This window comes from Mustelus asterias, chromosome 10 (assembly GCF_964213995.1).
Source record: "Mustelus asterias chromosome 10, sMusAst1.hap1.1, whole genome shotgun sequence".
NCBI lineage: Eukaryota > Metazoa > Chordata > Chondrichthyes > Carcharhiniformes > Triakidae > Mustelus > Mustelus asterias.
This window is the reverse complement of record NC_135810.1, coordinates 97970275-97990465: the sequence shown is the minus strand read 5'-3', so window position 1 is coordinate 97990465 and position 20191 is coordinate 97970275. Positions and strand designations below refer to the sequence as shown.

General features: G+C 40.9%; 2 protein-coding genes and 1 pseudogene across 17 annotated transcripts in view; 1 reads left to right on the top strand and 2 right to left on the bottom strand.

The window, feature by feature from the left end:
- The window catches only part of supt20 (SPT20 homolog, SAGA complex component), a 74830-nt gene extending 73947 nt beyond the window's left edge, over window positions 1-883 (top strand). For 8 of the 13 annotated variants that reach the window (XM_078222284.1, XM_078222279.1, XM_078222276.1 and 5 more), the window contains one exon: window positions 1-883. In XM_078222284.1, coding sequence (XP_078078410.1) covers window positions 1-113 — 113 coding nt within the window. In that variant the 3' untranslated portion in view covers window positions 114-883. The other 5 variants (XM_078222287.1, XM_078222285.1, XM_078222280.1 and 2 more) reach the window with 1 other exon arrangement.
- On the bottom strand, window positions 324-20191 carry exosc8 (exosome component 8). Of its 4 annotated transcripts, none has more exons than XM_078222289.1 (11): window positions 19395-20191; window positions 18778-18814; window positions 18510-18573; window positions 14887-14960; window positions 12355-12400; window positions 9381-9486; window positions 9198-9243; window positions 6576-6672; window positions 3908-4028; window positions 1683-1789; window positions 324-513 (listed from the first exon to the last, which is right to left on the bottom strand). In XM_078222289.1, exons 8-11 carry the CDS (start codon window positions 6646-6648, stop codon window positions 377-379), a joined length of 438 nt encoding a protein of 145 aa, XP_078078415.1. In that variant the 5' UTR covers window positions 6649-6672; window positions 9198-9243; window positions 9381-9486; window positions 12355-12400; window positions 14887-14960; window positions 18510-18573; window positions 18778-18814; window positions 19395-20191; the 3' UTR covers window positions 324-376. The 4 variants fall into 4 exon arrangements, with proteins under 4 accessions (XP_078078415.1, XP_078078414.1, XP_078078416.1 ...); XM_078222288.1 differs by having other exon boundaries at window positions 19834-20191; XM_078222290.1 differs by having other exon boundaries at window positions 20046-20191.
- On the bottom strand, window positions 7970-8516 carry LOC144499798 (large ribosomal subunit protein eL33 pseudogene; annotated as a pseudogene).

Here is a 20191-nt window from a genome sequence, read left to right as displayed (position 1 = left end):
CAGTTACGATACTTGCAACATCAAATGGCTATAGCAGTTCAACTTCGGCAACAGCAGCAGCAACAACAGCAGCAGCAGCAGCAGCAACATTCAGGCAGCCAGTCAAAAAGTAAAAGGAAAAGAGGGACTCCGACTCCACCAAAATCATGAATCATCTCGTGTTTCTAACTTGCTTCTTGAACTTATTATTTTTTGTGGTGAAGTGAATTTTTTTAAAATATTTTTTTAAAAATGAAACCCAACCATTGTATATAGTATAATCTTTTGTTTCAGCAAGAAGTCATTTTGTTAACGGTTTAAAAACAACTTGTACATAATGATTTGAAAGAAGAAAAAAAACGGATTTATTGTACAGTCAAACTTACAACAGGATTAACTATTCTCTCTCTTTCACGTTTATTGTGGGTGTTACACTCTTCATTACTTCAGTGAGCAGTTTGTGGACTTCTCTGTGTCTTGTCTGTGCTCGAACAATGCAATCCTGGAGTTTTTCACTGGAGAGACCACTCCCCCCTCCATATGGAAAGAAAAAGACAAGATAATTGGCAACAAAGATAGGTTGATGTTCTTATTGTTATAGAAAACATCCAAAGAATGACAGATGATTTTGTACTTTAAATCAGTGGTGTTAAAAAAATTTGAAATTAGGTACTGAAGTGGCAGCAGCTCAAGTGCAAGGTTTTTGAAAAAGTGGCTTGCACATCTTACTCAAAGGCTTTCTAAAACATTGAATATTGAAAAACCTAAACAAATCCATGTACAGAATGAACCAGTGAACACAATTATGCAGTACAACTGAATTATTAATTAAACTTTTCTTTCAAAATCCAAATGTCCGCTGGCTAAAATAATTGCACTCAGGTGAATAAATTTGAAAACTGTGCTTCAAAGAAGTCCTGGTGGTTAAATTCAAGGCTTTTCCATTAGTATTGATTTTTCTGTCCATTTTCCAAAAGATACCTGTCTGAAGGTATGGTTTTTTGGGGGAAGACGGAGGGGAAGGAGAAAATGAACCAAAGCCTGCTTAGGAAGTGATTGATGGTCTAGATAAAGGAGCTGAAGGCCCTGCTACTGCTAGCATTGGGAGGGTAGAGTTTCTGGGGTAGGAATTTGGGAAGAAGGAGTTTACAAGATTTTGTAAAGGATAGGATATGAGCAGTTGGATTATATGCAAGGTCCAGCTCAAAGGTGGATTGAACATAGAAGCATTGTGGAACATTTTAATAATGGACTGAAAGTGAGAAATGTGATTGCACGCTGTCAAATATTACACCACCATTAGGTTCAGCCTGAGCATTTACTTCTGAACTGCCAGTAATGCCTTATTGCTCATGTCATAGGGCAATAACTTTGCTGTCAGTTTAGGCATATTATTCATTTCTATTCCAAATGAGAAAAAGGCAGCTCAACTGAAGCCTTTGTTGGAAACAGTTTCTTCCATTACACCTGTATAGGCTCCATTTTTCTAATTTCATTATTTAAGGTTTAAGTACTAATAACATAAATGTTATTAAAATAAAATAATTACCCAAGAGGGCTAGTAGGTGGCATGTGGTGCCACTAATTTTTCAGCTGCCATAAGACTCCTGGATTCCAGTCCAAAATTTAGTCTAACAAAATCATGCAAAAGGACAGATCATGGCAAATCAGAATACTTAAGACAACACTTTATATTAACACACCTGGTTTATGAACGGCACAGAGCCTATCCTCTTCATCAATTACTATAGTAGCCATCCCTGATGCCAAGGTCTCCTCCTCAGCTGTTGGATCGACAATGAATATTGTGCTTTATTATATTAAAGGAATGAAAAAAATTTTTTAGAATATCATCCAAGTTAAATTATCAGTTAATTCTGCAACAATTTACTTCCTAGCTCCACCAATTCACACGATCAATTATTGCATTTTGGAATAATAGGCACTAAGACTGGAAAGTTAAAGTTAAAATAGCATTCCATTGAAAAATAATACAAGTGTTCACTAAACAACAAAGAACAAAGAAAATTACAGCACAGGAACAGGCCCTTAGGCCCTCCAAGCCTGCACTGACCATGCTGCCTGACTTAACTAAAACCCCCTACCCTTCCGGGGACCATATCCCTCCATTTCCATCCTATTCATGTTTTTGTCCAGAAGCCCCTTAAAAGTCACTACCGTATCTGTTTCCACTACTTCCTCCAGCAGCGAGTTCCAGGCACCCACCACCCACTGTATAAAATTCTTGCCTTGTACATCTCCTTTAAACTTTGCCCCTCGCACTTTAAACTTATGCCCCCTAATAACTGACTCTTCCACCCTGGGAAAAAGCTTCTGACTTTCCACTCTGTCCATGCCCCTCATAATCTTGTAGACTTCTATCAGGTCACCTCTCAACCTCCGTCGTTCCAGTGAGAAAAAAACCAAGTTTCTCCAACCTCTCCTCACAGCTAATGCCCTCCATACCAGGCAACATCCTGGTAAATCTTTTCTGTACCCGCTCCAAAGCCTCCACATCCTTCTGATAGTTTGGTGACCAGAATTGCACACTATATTCCAAGTGCGGCCTAACTAAGGTTCTATAAAATTGCAACATGACTTGCCAATTTTTAAACTCAATGCCTCGGCCGATGAAGGCAAGCATGCAGTATGCCTTCTTGACTACCTTCTCCACCTGCGTTGCCACTTCCAATGAGCTGTGTACCTGTACACCCAGATCCCTCTGCCTATCAAAACTCTTAAATGGCAAATGGAGTATAATGTTGAGAAATGCGAGGTTATACACTTTGGAGGAAATAATAACAAATGGGATTACTATCTCAATGGAAACAAATTAAAACATGCTACCGTGCAAAGGGACCTGGGGGTCCTTGTGCATGAGACGCAAAAGCCCAGTCTGCAGGTACAACAGGTGATCAAGAAGGCAAATGGGATGTTGGCCTATATCGCGAGGGGGATAGAATATAAAAGCAGGGATGTCTTGATGCACCTGTACAGGGCATTGGTGAGGCCGCAGCTGGAATACTGTGTGCAGTATTGGTCCCCTTATATGAGGAAGGATATATTGGCCTTGGAGGGAGTGCAGAGAAGGTTCACCAGGTTGATACCGGAGATGAGAGGTTTGGATTATGAGGAGAGGCTGAGGAGATTGGGTTTGTACTCGTTGGAGTTTAGAAGGATGAGGGGGGATCTTATGGAGACTTATAAGATAATGCGGGGGCTGGATAGGGTGGAGGCGGAGAGATTCTTTCCACTTAGTAAGGAAGTTAAAACTAGAGGACACAGCCTCAAAATAAAGGGGGGTCGGTTTAAGACAGAGTTGAGGAGGAACTTCTTCTCCCAGAGGGTGGTGAATCTCTGGAATTCTCTGCCCACTGAGGTGGTGGAGGCTACCTCGCTGAATATGTTTAAAGCGCGGATGGATGGATTCCTGATCGGTAAGGGAATTAAGGGTTATGGGGATCAGGCGGGTAAGTGGTACTGATCCACGTCAGATCAGCCATGATCTTATTGAATGGCGGGGCAGGCTCGAGGGTCTAGATGGCCTACTCCTGCTCCTATTTCTTATGTTCTTAAGGAAATAATGCACCACAGCACCACACAGTGATGTTCAGGATTGTATAACAACAAAATACAAAAAAATTCAAGTGATCTGACATTTACCACCTAGTGGAAAAATCATCAAAGCATTGTAAAATAGGATCTCAAGAATCCAATTCTATTAAAATATTACTTAAAAACATTAATCTCTACAAAGCCTGGCACTTGGAATATTTAATTTCTAAAAATTAATTTTCATTTGTTTATACAGATGCCTCCAAAACAATTTTGGTTTTCAATTTTTAAAAAACACAAAATAATGGTCTGGATGGTCACAAAACAATGTTATAAGCAGTGTTACAATATTTTGCACTCAAAAGTAACTCACTCATCAAAAATTGCAAAAGATGTAGCAACTGGGTGCTTTCTGATATTCAGTTGATTTTTCTGATTCATATTAACTTCTGCCAAACCAGTTTCTTCACTGATTGATACCGATGGCAATTGAACTATAGAAAAAGAAGTTAATCATGGATAATCACCGAGAATGGATTGCAAGATGAAGCCGTGGATTCTACTACAAACTGTTGTGTTTAAGGGAGACAGCAAACATTTTCAATTTGTTACTTTTCAAAACTCAGTTCAATCTTTTACAGGAAGCATTGCAAAATGCAACAGTTATATTCTGCTGCACAGAACAAAAGTCAGTAAGAATCATAAAAACTTTGCGGTAGGAAACCTTTTTGCCCCAACAAAGTCCGTCAACGTTTCTTTCCTCAAAAATCAGCTAGTTTAAGACAATGTTTCCTCCCCAAATGCTTTCATATTTTTCATGCCAAAAGAAAATGAACTGTTTCAGCAACAATTTGTAGTTACTGATAAAATTAAAAAGGGAAGTGTGGAAAAGTGGCGAAGAAGAGCTAACACCCGTAAGGGCAAGGCCAACAAGGCCATTATCAGCTGTTTCAGCAGGATTTCAATCATGTGGAAAACTAGCAACAATAACTGCATAAATATTCGCAACAAAAGCACAGTCATTTAAACCTAGTCACCAATGACTGACCAGACTAATACCAACAGCTTCATAGTATAGAATAACAGCGATTTTGAAAAATGAAACAATTCATACTGGAGCTGCTAAAATCTGGAACATACTAAAGCTGCAATAAAGTTATGTAAACTAATAAACGTTTAAGGACACCGAATTTAATGTCATTTTTTCTTATGTTTTCCACACACGCTCATTGTTACATCGAATAAACCAGTTTAATGCAAAAGTTTTATGTGGAAAGATAATACAAATTGAGAGTCATAGAGGTTTACAGCATGGAAACAGGCCCTTCGGCCCAACTTGTCCATGCTGCCCAGTTTTTAACCACAAAGCTATTCCCAATTGCTCGCGTTTGGCCCATATTCTTCTATGCCCATCTTAGCCATGTAACTGTCTATATGCTTTTTAAAAGACAAAATTGTACCCACCTCCAATTCTACTTCAGGCAGCTCGTTCCAGACACCACCCTCTGCGTGAAAACGTTGCCCCTCTGGACCCTTTTGTATCTCTCCCCTCTCACCTTAAATCTATGCCCTCTGGTTTTAGACTCCCCTACCTCGGGAAAAGATGTTGACTATCTACCTTTATGCCCCTCATTATTGTATAGACCTCTATAAGATCACCCCTAAGCAATCCTAGAATTATAGAATACCTTTATAAGTAAAATTAAATTTTATTTATTAGTCACAAGTAAGGCTTACATTAACACTGCAATGAAGTTACTGTGAAATTCCCCTAGTCGCCACACTCCGGCGTCTCAATGCACCTAACCAACACGTCTTTCAGACTGTGGGAGGAAACTGGAGCACCCAGAGGAAACCCACGCAGACACGGGGAGAATGGTGCAAACTCCACACTGACAGTGACCCAAGCCAGGAATCGAACCCAGGTCCCTGGCGCTGTGAGGCAGGAGTGCTAACCACTGTGCCACCGTGCCACCCCACACCTACACTGCAGAAGGAGGCCATTCGGCCCATCGAAGCTGCACCAATCCCACCTAGACCCAGCCTCCTACGCTCCAAGATAAAAAGTCCCGGTCTATCCAGCCTCTCCTTATAACTCAAACCATCAAGTCCCCGTAGCATCCTAATAAATCTTTTCTGCACTCTTTCTGGTTTAATAATATCCCTTCTTTAACAGGGTGACCAAAACTGTACACAGTATTCCAAGTGTGGCCTTACCAATGTCTTGTATAACTTCAACAAGACATCCCAACTCCTGTATTCAATGTTCTGACCAATGAAACCAAGTATGCCAAATGCCTTCTTCATCACCCTGTCCACCAGTGACTCCACTTTCAAGGAGCTATAAACCTGTACCCCTAGATTTCTTTGTTCTGTAACTCTCCCCACCGTCCTACCATTAACGAAGTCCTGCCCTGGTTCAATCTACCAAAATGCATCACCGCACATTTATCTAAATTAACCTCCATCTGCCATTCATCAGCCCACTGGCCCAATTGATCCCGTTGCAATCCTAGAAACCTTCTTCACTGTCCACTATGCCACCAATCTTACTAACCATGCCTCCTAAATTCTCATCCAAATCATTAACATAATTGACAAATAACAGTGGACCCAGCACTGATCCCTGAGGCACACCACTGGTCACAGGCTTCCAGTTTGTAAAACAATCCTCTACAGCCACCCTCTGTCTTCTGTCGTCGAGCCAATTTTGTATCTAACTGGCTACCTTACCCTGGATCCCATGAGATTTAACCTTATGCAACAACCTACCATGCGGTACCTTGTCAAAGGGTCCAATTCATTTATTTAAAATCTGCAATGATTAGACATTACAGTACACAGAGAATCCATTTCATGGTTTCCATATTCAAAATAGTGAGGAAATTATATGAAAGAATTTAGGTCAGTCTCTGCTTTTTGAATTCCCAAACTTTTATAGGCTGGTAAGGGGAGGCAAATGGCTTACAGTCAGAATTCCCCTTGCAGGTTAAGATTAAATAAATTTGTGCATTACTTTTTAAAAACTTAAGCACCCTTACCATTTTTCAGTGCTGCCAGAAGGGCTATTATACAGGCATCCAATAAGTTTCCATCATAATCTAAGCACACCATGTCACAATATACTACCCAAGCAAGCTGAAAGAAAAAAAAAGATGCATCAATATTCCAGTTAAAAATGTGTTTCTAAACTGTGTCAAAGAAATCCTCTAATGTGATATAATTGAGATGAATATGAGATATTAAAAAGCATCCAACACACGGGTGCAGACACTAACTACATCCAGATATGGGTGCTATAATCCACCCCACCCCATATTGATCCTGAACCAGACCCCCAGATTTTTTATATAACCCATTAAGGGACCAATAATGTTTTAGACAAATTTCGAGATTCCAGGTACTGGCTAAGGGAATAAAACCACAAGTTTCCATGATTTCTGAACAAACAAAATAAATTTTACTGTACAAAGTCAGAAAAGTTAAAAAAAAATTACAATATCTATTTTATACTCTAAAATTCAGAATTAACACAAAGAACATACGAATTAACAGACAAACGATGGTCAAACACACCACAGTGCACAATACATGGCAGATGCGACACGACAGATCCTATAGATTTCTCAGCAACACACTCAGATGTCAGTACCTCCTGTGAGTTACACAATCTCATTAAAACTGTCTCCCTTATGAGGGATTGCAAATTTCTCGCCTTTGGAGATCTAACCTTTGAATGCCCTCCAAAAGCCACTCCTCAATGACTGCTCATCTCTCAGGGGTTCAAACTAATCCCAGAGACTACAATCGCCTGGATTCCCGAGTCTGCGCTCCAGCACCAACTCACAGGCACAGTATCAGCTCTTCAACCATGTCAAGCAAAATACAACTGCTTCAATGGGTTAACTTTTCTACAGTGACCCACAGCACAGGGTAACCAACTTTCTGCTGCCTTTTCAGCTCTCCAAGGTGTCCCCCCCCCGCCGAGCCCTCACTAGCTGGAGCCTGTCAATCGCAGCACTTTTGCTATTTGGAGCCTCCTTTTTTGCTCCTCACACAATAATGTTCTTTCAGGATTTGAGATTTCCATCTATCTTAAGCAGGAGATAATATCAATTAATACTGGCTTTATGCACTAAATGGACAAGCTGAAATGTCCCAGTTTAAAATCAAGCCTCGGATCTCACCTGCATTAAACCAGCGAGCTGCTGATACCAAACAGGTCTCCCAGTGCACTTCAACAAATTTCAGCTGGCTCCGACACAGAGCTGGCCCAAAGGTAGATTATGGGGAGAGGTGAATTGCAGTGGGGAAGCCTAGCCAACAGCAGTCAACTGAATTTTACAGATCCAAGAGCACTGCTGGGCTCCACAGATTTTCCTACCATTTTGTGGCAGATTTGCAGCAATCACTTTAAGGACCAGAGATTAGGCCATTTTTTTTTTTTTAGATCATTTTACTATTTATTGTCAATTTATGTACATCTGTGCTTTAAATCCTTGATGGATACAGCATCACACGAATCCTGTGCCCAATAGCCTTAGCGGACAGGTTACTCCTGAACTTGGCACGCACCATGCCACTGTTTCCATGAGCACGAGTCACTTTACCCCAAATGACACGAGTCTTGTTTGGTTTACCGCCAGGAGTGACAGTATTGTTCTTTGCTTTGTAGACGTAAGCACATCTCTTGCCCAGGTAAAATTCTGTTTCAATGCGGCAATAAACACCCTCAATCTTGAGGAGAGCAGTGTGCTCTCTTTGGTTTCGAAGGCCTCGTTTATAGCCAGTAAACACAGCTTTGCACCATAATCTTCCAGGCATTGCGAGCGCGCTGGAGGCATTGAAGACCCAGAACAACCGGATGTAATATTTGCAGCACAACATGCCCAATGACAACCAATTTCAATTAGATCCTACAGGTGGCACTGCAACCCTGATCTGAAAATGGAGGGCACCCCAATCCGTTTCAGAAGGCGCCCAGTAACCCTGGCAGTTGTCAGTTTCCCAATTGACAGCCATGCATTTCTGGAATACATCAGGCAGACTACAGCCCAAAACTAACCCTCCAACATCAATTTTCCCAATGTTAGAAACGTAGTCGAATTTCACCCTGTTTCCTGGTTGCTTTGCTGCCACCACGGCGGCACAGTGGTTAGCACTGCTGCCTCACAGCGCCAGAGACCCAGGTTCGATTCCCAGCTTGGGTCACTGTCTGTGTGGAGTTTGCACATTCTCCCCGTGTCTGCGTGGGTTTCCCCCGGTTTCCTCCCACACTCCAAAGATGTGCAGGTTAGGTGGATTGGCCACACTAAATTGACCCTTAGTGTCAGAGGGATGAGCGGGATAAATATGTGGGGTTACGGGGATAGGCCTGGGTGTGATTATTGTTGGTGCAGGCCCGATGAGCTGAATGGCCTCCACCTGCGCTGTGGGGATTCTATGATTTTTTAAAAAATTGCTCCCTGCCAGCCATCAACCCTTTTAAACAAAATATTCCAGAAAAAGGAAGCTTAGCAGGCTTTCATGGGTTTTGAATAAATAACCACTTAAATTTGAATACTAGCACATTGAATAAAGAAATCTTTACACAATTGAAAATTGGGTTTAATATTTGCATTCAAAAATGCTAAAAGTAAATTCTACTGTTGAATTTTTCTTACCTTCCCTTTCTCAATGCATAGATCCTCCTTCTGTATGATCTGTGAACTGTATTTTTGAGAAAAAGTTGAATTTCTCCACAGATTTTAAATGTGTCATACTGTTGTACAATGAAAAGGTATTAATATATAATTGAAAAGACAAAAATAAATCTGTAAAGTTGCTGATGAAAATGAGATTCTTACTTTTCTATGACATCAAAAATGAACTGACTTGCTGCTTGTGCCTGTTCCCCGGGAGGGCCAGGTCGAAACCTTGATGAACATAATGGCGGTAAATCTACATTTGGCACTGTAATATATAAATTGTTAATTTTACCATCCTCATGGTACTTACATTTCATGTGCTTAAAAAAAATGAAGAAAGCTACTGCCCACTACCACTGATTGCAAAAATTGTATATCATTAATTGCCACTTTTGGGAGAGAAAGGAGTAAACCTGCAATTATAGAGTTTTATTTTCCCCATTTACGTCACTGTTCTTATGTAGACAAACATCACAGCCCAAAGCAGATAGCAATGTCTTGCAAAAGGAAAACTGGTGGTGGTGGTTGGTTGAATATATAAATCATTAAATCCAATGGAACTCCCTGCAATTCTTCAAATAGTGCCATAGAGACCATTATGTACACCTGAGTAGGTAGACAAAGACTTAGTTTAACATCTTATTTGAGAGTCATATCTCTGACACTGCAGCACTCTCTCAATACTACACTGATGCTGCTGCCTAGTCTACGTACTCAAATTCTGGAGTACAGCTTGAAGTCACAATCTTTTGTCTCAGAGAAAAAAAATTGAAAGCACATATTATATGCTGAAAAATAGTTAAATGTGATTTAGTTGTTTACCGAATAGTCATTTTTACCAACTACATATCTGGAAGTGAAAGAGTACAACTTCCTGTTATGAACAAAATAATGTGTAAATGTTACACCAAATGACCTCCAGCTCCTTTGGACTGTATTTTTAATCTAGAATGTGTCAATTACCAATAACAAAGAACAAGACAGTTTAAGGTTTTAAAGTTTAAAGTAAAAGTTTATTTATTAGTCACAAGTAAGGCTTACATTAACACTGCAATGAAGTTACTGTGAAATTCCTCAGTCTGCACCTAACTAGCACGTCTTTCAGACTGAGAGGGGAAACCAGAACTCCTGGAGGAAACCCACGCAGACACGTGGAGAACATGCAAACTCCACATGGACAGTGACCCAAGCCGGGAATCGAACCCGGGTCCCTGGCGCTGTGAGGCTGCAGTGCTAACCACCTTGCCACCAATAGAATAACTGGTATGAATCATTTCATTAACACCAACTATTAAGTTCATAGTGAACATGCATGCATCAGAACATAGAAACAGGAGTTGATTCAACCCCTCAACCTTTTCCAACACTGAATTAAGATCATGCTTCACCTCCATTTATCCACCTCACTATGCGGGTCCTTGATGCCTTTAGCCAGAATCCACAGCTTTACAGGGGAAAGGAATTCCAGATTTCCACTACCCTTTGTATAAAAAGGATCATTATTAAATGTCCTGGCTGCTGTAATTTAATATGTTCCTTTGCTCTGGATGCACAACAAAAGCAAATGGTTTCCTTGTACAGACCCTATCAAATTTTGTCCTCATAGAAACATAGTATGAGTAGAGTATTCAGCCCATCGAGCCTGCTCCGCCATTCAATATGTTCATGGCTGATCATCCCCTTCAAAGCCTTTCCCACACTATCCCTATTCCTTCATGTCATTGGTATTTAGAAATCTGTCAATCTCTGTTTTAAACACCCTCATTTACCGAGCTTCTACAGCCCTCTGAGGTAGAGAATTCTTAAGATTATCCTCATCTTAGCCTTCCTAATAGCTGCTGCACCTGCATGTTGGCTTTCAGTGACTCACTGATAAGGGCACCCAGGTCCCTTTGTACATCTACACTTTCTAATCTCTCACATTTAAAAAATATTCTGCATATCCATTCCTCCTACCAAAGTGAATAACTTCATATTTTTCCCACATTTTATTCCTTCAGCTGTGATTTTCCCCATTCACCAAATCTGTCCAAATGTCTTCGAAGCTGCTTTGCACTTTCCTCACAACACACATTCCCATCTAGTTGTGTGTCATCCACGAACTTGGAAATATTACCTTTGGTCCCAACAAGCAAATCATCGATATGTCTATATTGTGAACAGCCAGGGCCCAAGCAGTGCCCACTAGTCACAGTGAGAATGACAAGTTTATTTCTATTCCTTGTTTTCTGCGTGTTAACCAGTCCTTGATCAATATATTACCTCCTATCCCCATGTGTTTTAATTTTGCTAACCAACCTCAAATGAGGGCTTTATCAAAAACCTTCTAAAAATCCAAGTAAACGGTGTCCACTGACTCCCTTGATCAATTCCGTTAGTAACACCCTCAAAAAGTTCCACAGATCCATCAAAAAGATTTTTCATTCATAAATCCATGCTGATTATGCCAAATCAGATTATTATCTAAGTGTCCATTTATCACATCCTAACAGATTCCAGCATTTTGCATTTTCCCCATTACAAACGTAAGGCCTAAAGTTCCCTGTTTTCTCTCTCCCTCCCATCTTAAATAGTAGGGCGACATTTGCTATCTTCCAATTTGCAGGAACTGTTATAGAATCTATAGAATGGTTGGAGTCATACCAAACACAAAGGAAGATGATTGTGGTTGTTGGAAGGGAATCATCTCAGCAGGAGTTCCTCAAGATAGTGTCTAGGGCTGAATCATTTTCAGCTACTTGATCAATGACCTGCCTTCCAACATCAGGTCAGAAGTGGAGATGTTTGCTGATGTGTTCAGTACCATTCTCAATTCCTTAGGTAATGAAGCACCATGTGCCCACACGCAGCAAGACCTCGGCAACCTTCTGCCTTGAGCTGATAAGCACCAAGCAAAATTCATATGATGCACATGCCAGGGAATGACAGGCTATGCACATCACCCCTTTTCAAGGGCAATCAGTACTGGGCAATACTGTCCTTGCCAGTGACACCCACATTCCATAAATGAATTAAAAATCTTAGCAATTTCACAATAGAAAATTAACATTTCATTTGAATGAAGTAACAGCTCAACTACACCACGGTAACTTTATAGGCTGAATTGTGAATTCTTCTTTTACCAGGAACGCACCTATGAATCCTTTATTTGATGCATCTACTGTTGGTGTTGTAAATTCCTGCAAGGTAAAAAGTAATTAACATTTTATACGAAGTATTTTTCTATCTGCATTAAAAAAACCTATGTATCAAGCAATTTTAATTTAAAAATAGAATGTTGCATTTTCAGTGTTAATTATAAAATTCCTTTAAACAGAACTGATTAAAATTTGATAAAATTCAAGATTATTTAGTACTCAGCCGTCGTTAACGGCTACTTTAGGTTGCCAATTCCCACAACTGCATGGAGCCCACTTATTGTTCTTTCCCCCTCACGTTTTTGTTTTCTTTATCCCAACTGGTGAAATTGAAGCCAGAGTATCATGTATCTGCCAAATTCAACATTAGCAATTTGAAGACATTATCGAGGTGTTAAGAATTAAATACTTACTTTTCCAAGTGTCGTTATGCAGTACTTTCAGCTTAGAACATAGTCCAATACAGAATAAAACTCGAAGACGATCCTACTCTTCCCCCTATTTCTCATAGCAAACATCCAGTCATATCCTAGTGAAATTGGCCAATTCCTCCAAATATATTATACCCATGTCCACTTGGTACCGAGATTGTGCAAATTAATTTTAATAAGGAGCCAGACACCGGTTATTTTCAAATATTTCAAAAGGCTTCGCAAACATTTAATTAGTTTGAGAGGCTGAGTAAATTGGGTCTATATTCTCTGGAGTTTCAAAGAATGAGAGGTGATCTCACTAGAACCTACAAAGTTCTGAAGAGGTTTGATATGGTGGATACTGAGAGATTGTTTCCATTGGTCAGGGAATGTAAAACACGGGGACACAGTCTCGGGATAAGGGGCTGATCATTTAGGACTGAGATGCAGAGAAATCACTTCACTGAAAAGGGTTGTGATTCTGTGAATTCTCATCCTAAAGGATTGTGGATGCTCCATCATTGAATACATTCAAAGCTGGGACGGACAGATTTTTGGCCTCTCAAGGAATTAAGGGATATGGAGAATAGGTGGAAAAACAGAGTTGAAGCTCAAGATCAGCCATTATCGTATTGAATGGTGGAGTAGATAGACTCAATTGGTCAAATGGTCAACACCTGCTCTTATTTCCTATGTTATGTTCTTATGAAATGTAAACACTGCACCGACAAATACTGCATTCATTCCACACACAGCAAGATTTTACAAACAGCAATGAATAACTAATCTAGTTTTGGTGTTCTGGGTTTATAGAAGAATAATGACCAGGAGAGCTCCCTACTTTTCTGCAATTAGTGCTACAGGATTTTTAACATCCACCTGAAGTAACAGCACTGCCAATGGCCTACAACAAAGCTGCAACCCCTCAGTCCTGCACTGCAGCATGGGACAACACTAAATGGTCTGGTCCTGCAGAGAGCCTAGATACCACACAGTCAGTGAAAGCAGTGCTACCAACCAAGCCAGGTTAATAAACTCAGAAGTACAAGAGTCAATTCAAAATGGCCAGAACGATGTTGTAGTAAATGGAAAGATCACTACAAAACATCAAAAGCAGACCTAAGGATGTTACTTGGATGCAATTGAGCACATTGCCAGGATAATAAAATAGAAAAGCATGTTTCATTTTAAGTATGCCTGGTAAATGCACATTCATCACTAGCTGCCAAGTGAAATGGGATCAAACCATAGTCTTAACAGCGAAGGTGGTCTGGCTCAATAAGTAGCCAACAGCTTAGCACTGCTCTATTTTGATAGTCTGTGACGTCTTTAATTGCTGTGCAAATTGGCGAGTCTCAGCTTATTTTCCTGCTAATCCACATCTCTGATCAATGGATGTAGATAAAAAGGAATGCTTCCCTCCAGAGAGAATGTGCATTCTGTATGAGGGAAACAGAAATTCCACCTGCGTGGATTTTTCAGCAGCTTGATTCAGATGTTCAAACATAACAGTTGATTTCCAAGCGTTAGGTGCCTGGCTAAACAATAAAGTATTTCCTTCAACTTATCACATGCTGTCTTCTCCAATTCATTAAGCAAATAATATGTCAGTTGATTTTTTTTTTAAAAACTCATTTGTTCACAGGATGTGGGCGTCACTGCCTAGGCCAGCATTTATTGCCCATCCTTCACTGACCTCGAGAACATGGTGAGCCACCTTCATGAACCGCTGCAGTCCATGATGTGTAGGTACACCCACAGTGCTGTTAGGAAGGGATATAGAGAGGTTAAGTGAGAGGGCACAAACATCAAATGGAATATAATGTGGGGAATGTGAAGTCATCAACTTTGAAAAGAAAAATGGAAAAGCGTTTTTTTTTTAAATAGTGAGAAGCAGGGAAATGTTGGTATTCAAACGGAGCCGAATGCAATTTCTGTTATTCTTTCACAGAATGTGAGCATTGCTCGAGAAAGTGGTGGTGTTTGGGAGGGAGTTCCAGGGTTTTGAGCTAAATAATCAACATACTGACTGTAGAAATATTCAGGCAATTCTTTTCTACTCAAAATTTTAAGCAATACAAGATAGAAACTAAAAGCTGAATGCTGATATCTCACCACTTTAATGCCACAAACAACAGTCGTGTTCCCCAGCTTTACCAGTGCCGAACCATCCGCAGTTGTAATTGAACCTGTAACATCAGAAAAGCAACGCTTTCAAACTTTGCTGCACTTCGTAACAGTAACAGACTATTTTTTTTTTTTAATTGCAATCAATAAAATATACAATTTAGAGGACATCAAAAAATTGCATATAATCCATTGGAGAATCATAGCTTGTAATGAAAAACATAAAGTTTGAGAGAAAGATCTACAATCATACTAGTCTCACCACTGGTTAAGAAATGCCTTAATATATATTGTGCACCCTTCTCATCATCTAAGTACAAAAGACCTGAACTAATGCCCGCTTTCAGTGCATATGGGCAAGCCAATTTAAATTATACTTACTGGTCTTTTTCTTGCCAGGATAATAAAATAGAAAAGCATGTTTCATTTTAAGTATGCCTGGTAAATGCACATTCATCACTAGCTGCCAAGTGAAATGGGATCAAACCATAGTCTTAACAGCGAAGGTGGTCTGGCTCAATAAGTAGCCAACAGCTTAGCACTGCTCTATTTTGATAGTCTGTGACGTCTTTAATTGCTTATTATTGCAGTTGATTATTATCCACTGCATATATAAAACCCTGCATTTATATAACTCCTTTAACAAATTAAGAAAAGGTCACAAGGAATGTGGTCAAAAAGTGACATTAGTGAAGGTGGGCTTTTTATTATTCATCAGCAACCTAGATTTGGATAGATAGGGCACAATTTCAAAGTTTGCAGATGATACAAAACTCAGAAATGTAGTTAACATTGAAGCAGCTAATGATAACCGATGGTTAACATGAAGTTCACAATAACGCCAACACGCAGGGTTCAATCAGGCTGAGGTAGACTTGGGGCCTGCCTCATAGTAAAAACACAGCATAAGCTGTGGTTTGGCAACCCTCAGATAATCAAGAAAAACTGAAGAACTGTTTCTAGGTGACAGAAGGGTTGGTGGGGACAGACTAAAGTTGTTTGGCAAAAGAATCAGAAGAAACATTTATTTTAAGCATAGCAAGGTATTGTGACCCGAAAGGGTGATGGAAGCACATTCAATAGAAACATCCAGAAAAATGGATTAATACAAGAGAAGAAAAAAGTTTGAAAGTTATAGGGAAAGAGGAGGAAACTGGGATTGATTGGATAACTCCACCAATAGTCCCTTGCAATTTCATTTTTCTTCTGTGCTCTGAAAAAAGGAGCTGTGTTAGTTCCCCAAGGTTTCTGCCCTTATTACAGTCATCCCCAGCCACAGTCTCTTATTATGACACCAATTATTCAAAAACATATGTCCACCATCTACTATGCGAGTGAAGATGGCGTGCTGTTTTTTGCGTGCTAGTTTGCCTCTCATTTTCAGCCCACACTGCTGGCTAGCTGCAATGCAATAAAGAATCAAGTCTCTTGCAGTCATGTAAGATTTTGATAATGCTACCAATTTAAATTTCTCATGAATTTGGACTTTTCATTTCAGGCACGGGTCCCACTCAATTTTTGTTCACTGAGTCCAGCTCGGGAACAGCCTGCTTCCAATGGCCTCTTTGCTCCTTGTTCTGGCTGCCTGCAAATACACAACTGCCTTCTCACAATCTTCCAAGCCGATTTGTTTTGGGTGTGTGTTTTCTCACAGAAACAAAGATTCCCACCCTCTAATTTATCCCCATGGCAACGTGGCACAGCTGGGATGTCCCTGGAATTTCACTATTAATTTTACTTTCCGAAACATCCCCCTGGTCTGAAATGTATACTCTAAGGATTTCCCTTGATAACCAGTGGCTTTTCAACCTTTGATCTGGAGAATAACATGAATAATTCACACCTCTAAAAAAGACAGGGCAAGTCTTGCAATTATAAGTTCAATTTCCCCAAAACGAAAAGTTATATTCCTAAGAGACATAAATCAAATATTTTCGCAACATGTTTCGGAACTGCCATGAACAAAGGAGACCACTATATATTGCCTTCATCGATCACACCTAGGCATTTGACCATGTAAACGGGTTAATTTAATTAGGGTGGCAAAGTGGCAGTATTCAGCACTGCTGCCTCACAATGCCAGGAACTCAGGTTCGATTCCCAACTTGGGTCCCTATCTGTGCAGAGTCTGCACGTTCTCCCCGTGTCTGCATGGATTTCCTCCGCATGCTCCGGTTTCCTCCCACAGTCCAAAAGCTGTGCTGGCTAGGTGCATTAGCCATGTTAAATTTTCCCTCTGTGTACCTAAACAGGCACCAGAATGTGGTGACTAGGGGATTTTCACATTAATTTCATTGCAGTGTTAATGTAAGCCTACTTGTGACACTAATCAATAAATAAACTTTAGCTGCTGGAAAGAATTAGCTGCCTGCCCAATATGATCTCCTGTTTTGAGATCAACATGATGGATAAGCCATGACAAGGCCTGGAACCCTTTGAGATCCATAGTGGGGTCAAACAGGGTTGTGTTCTGGCACCAACACGCTCTGGAATGCTCTTCTCTTTGCTGATGTCATATGCCTTCAGGTCACCTACTGATGTGTTGATTTACATAGCAAAACTGACAGAAAGCTTGATCGCCAAAGATCCAAGACAAAAGTACCCAAGTCCTCATCAGAGAATTGCTCTACACTGAATGTCACACCAACATTCCACACCGAGGAATACCTGCAATGACAAACTCATTGACAGACTCTCTCACGCCTGTAAAATGTTTTGTTTGACTGTCAGCATCAGGAAGACAAATGTCAAGGTCCAGAATGTTGCCATACTGCCATCTATCAGCATTGACAATGTGACACTGGAGAGTGTTGATAGTTTCACATATCTAGGCTCCACTATCACCAGCAATCTGTCGCTTGATACTAAAATCAACACATGCATCGTTATATCCAAGCTGAGTAAGAATCTGTGGAATAATGGCAACCTGCTTGAGAACACTAAACTGTGAGGCTACCAAGTCTGCACCTTCAGTGCACTCCTGTACATTGGTGAGACCTGGACAATGTATGCTAGGCAAGATAAATGGTGAACAGTTTCCAGCTTTGCTGTCTCAGACATATTCTCAGCATCTCTTGGCAGGGCAAGGTCACCAACTCAAAGATTCTGGGGCATGCTAATTCCATCAGCATATACTCATTGTTAAGCCAACCACGTTCATCGGAAGGATGATGGCCATATACCCAAAGATCCTCTCAAGATAAATTTACCACTGGGCATTTACACCTCCGTTACAAGGATATCTCAAGTAAGATCTGAATGCATTGGACACTGACAACTGGGAGACAGTCATGATCTCTGGAGGTTAACTGTTTGGAGAGGCACTGGAAGAGGCAAGCTGGAACAAAAAGCTCAGATGGCCCAGAAAGAAGAGGCTAGTGAATTGTGCATCTTCTCAGCCCACTTAAACCACCCCAGGCAACATTTACAGAGTTAACCACCACGGCGCAAACCATCATCTTTTGAGACAGATGGGTGCCTCAGGATTCAAAAAAATTGTTTTCACTTGAATGAAGTCACTTCATGAGGCAGTGTGCAAGGAGAGGTTCCAGTTTACAAATTTATCGAGTCGGAATTTTACAAATGGAAGCACTTAATTGTCGAATTCTCACCTATGTTGAGGGTCGTTGTTCTGAATTCACCCAGCTCCCGGCCATCCGGTCGACAATTTTCTTTCTAAAATACATAGAAATACCATTTAGGATGAATGTTCAGCACCATTGCTCATGGTAGAAATGCAGAATCTAGAGTCATTGTAGGATCATTCCATGTTCCTTAAAAGATTGCACATTTTCTCTCAAAATTGCACCGAAAAAAAACTCAGAAAATGTAAACCTTTCACAAGTCATTTGCCAGAGATTAAATCGAGAAACAGCCTACCAGAAATTTTCTGTAGTATTCCAAAGGTTCAACCGTTCTAAAAATAGGGAAAAAGGACATAGGTCAAGGTTACTGGCACTCAAATATTATATTGTATTGCACAGCAGTTACAACATGTATCAGAAACACAATAAACATTCACTTTTCCACCGCCAGCTTTTACTGTTAATTTATAATATTAAAATACATCAGAACTGTACAATGCATTCAAATGTTCTTAGTACTATCATAATAGTTTCCCCATATTGGCCAACTGCTTAATAAGATAGTTTGAAAACACAGTAGGCAGAAGTTTCCCAAAAAAATTCGAAGTGTCATAACATGAACCCCCTCCCCCCCCCAGCCCCCTCTGTGGCCCACCCCTGCACGCAGCCCCCCCCCCCCCCCCCGAGTTATTGTGCATGCCCCCCACTCCCCCATCATAGCCTTGACCCCACTGAGGTCTCACCCTTGGCAGTGCCCCATTACATTTTTGATGCCCAACTAGGCACTGTCAGAGTGCCTGGTAGGAATTGTCCAGTGTGTCACCAGCCACCTGGGGGCTTCAATCACCTCAGAACCCCTGGCATGGCCATGACGCCTGGTCTCTACTACTGCAGAGCAGTAGTAATACTCACTAGCATGACATCTGTCCAGCGAGGTTTGGGGGGGGGGGGGGGGGGGGGGGGGGGCGAAAGCATCTGGGAGGGCAGAAGTAGTCGTGCTCAACCCAGTAACATTTAAATGTAGTTAATTCTATGCCTATAGGCTTCACACCCTTTCTGAGTGCAAAGCTGTTCTCGCTGGCAAAACAGGGTCAGGAAGATAGACATCTGATTATGCCCGGCAGGAGCCAGATTTTTAGTCTCGCGCACTATTTTCCCAGCTCGCTACATTGATCGACTGGCAAGGCAAATCGGTAAAATCACTCCACTATGTCTCTCCCTCTCACCCGCTGTCCACTCTCCACATCACTCCCCTCCTCCCTGCCCCACCAACCCATCTCTTCCCCATCCTCTCCTAATTCCCAACTTTCCTCCAGCACTAAGATAAAAGCAAAACACTGCAGATAAATACTTTTTTCACAGAGGGTGGTGAGTGTCTGGAACAAGCTGCCAGAGGGAGTAGTAGAGACTGGTACAATTTTGTCTTTTAGAAAGCATTTAGACAGTTACATGGGTAAGATGGGTATAGAGGGATATGGGTCAAACGCGGACAACTGGGACTAGCTTAGGGATTTAAAAAAAGAGCGACACAGACAAGTTGGGCCGAAGGGCCTGTTTCCCTACTGTAAACCCTATGACTCCAGCCTCGAAATGTGAGTTCTGTTCTCTCGCCACAGATGCTATCAGACCTGCTGAGATTTTCCCAGCATTTTTTGTTTTCGTTTCCTCCAACACTCCTCCCCACCCCTCTTCTCTTCTTCCATCCCCCC

Bases quoted from the DNA above. Each gene is read 5' to 3' on its own strand.
- exosc8 (XM_078222289.1), bottom strand. From the start codon at position 6,648: ATGGTGTGCTTAGATTATGATGGAAACTTATTGGATGCCTGTATAATA. The intron at 1,790-3,907 runs GTGAGTTACTTT...AATATAATAAAG, and splicing joins TCTTTTGCAATTTTTGATGA to CACAATATTCATTGTCGATC. The intron at 514-1,682 runs GTGTGTTAATAT...TTCCATATGGAG, and splicing joins CTGTGCCGTTCATAAACCAG to GGGGGAGTGGTCTCTCCAGT.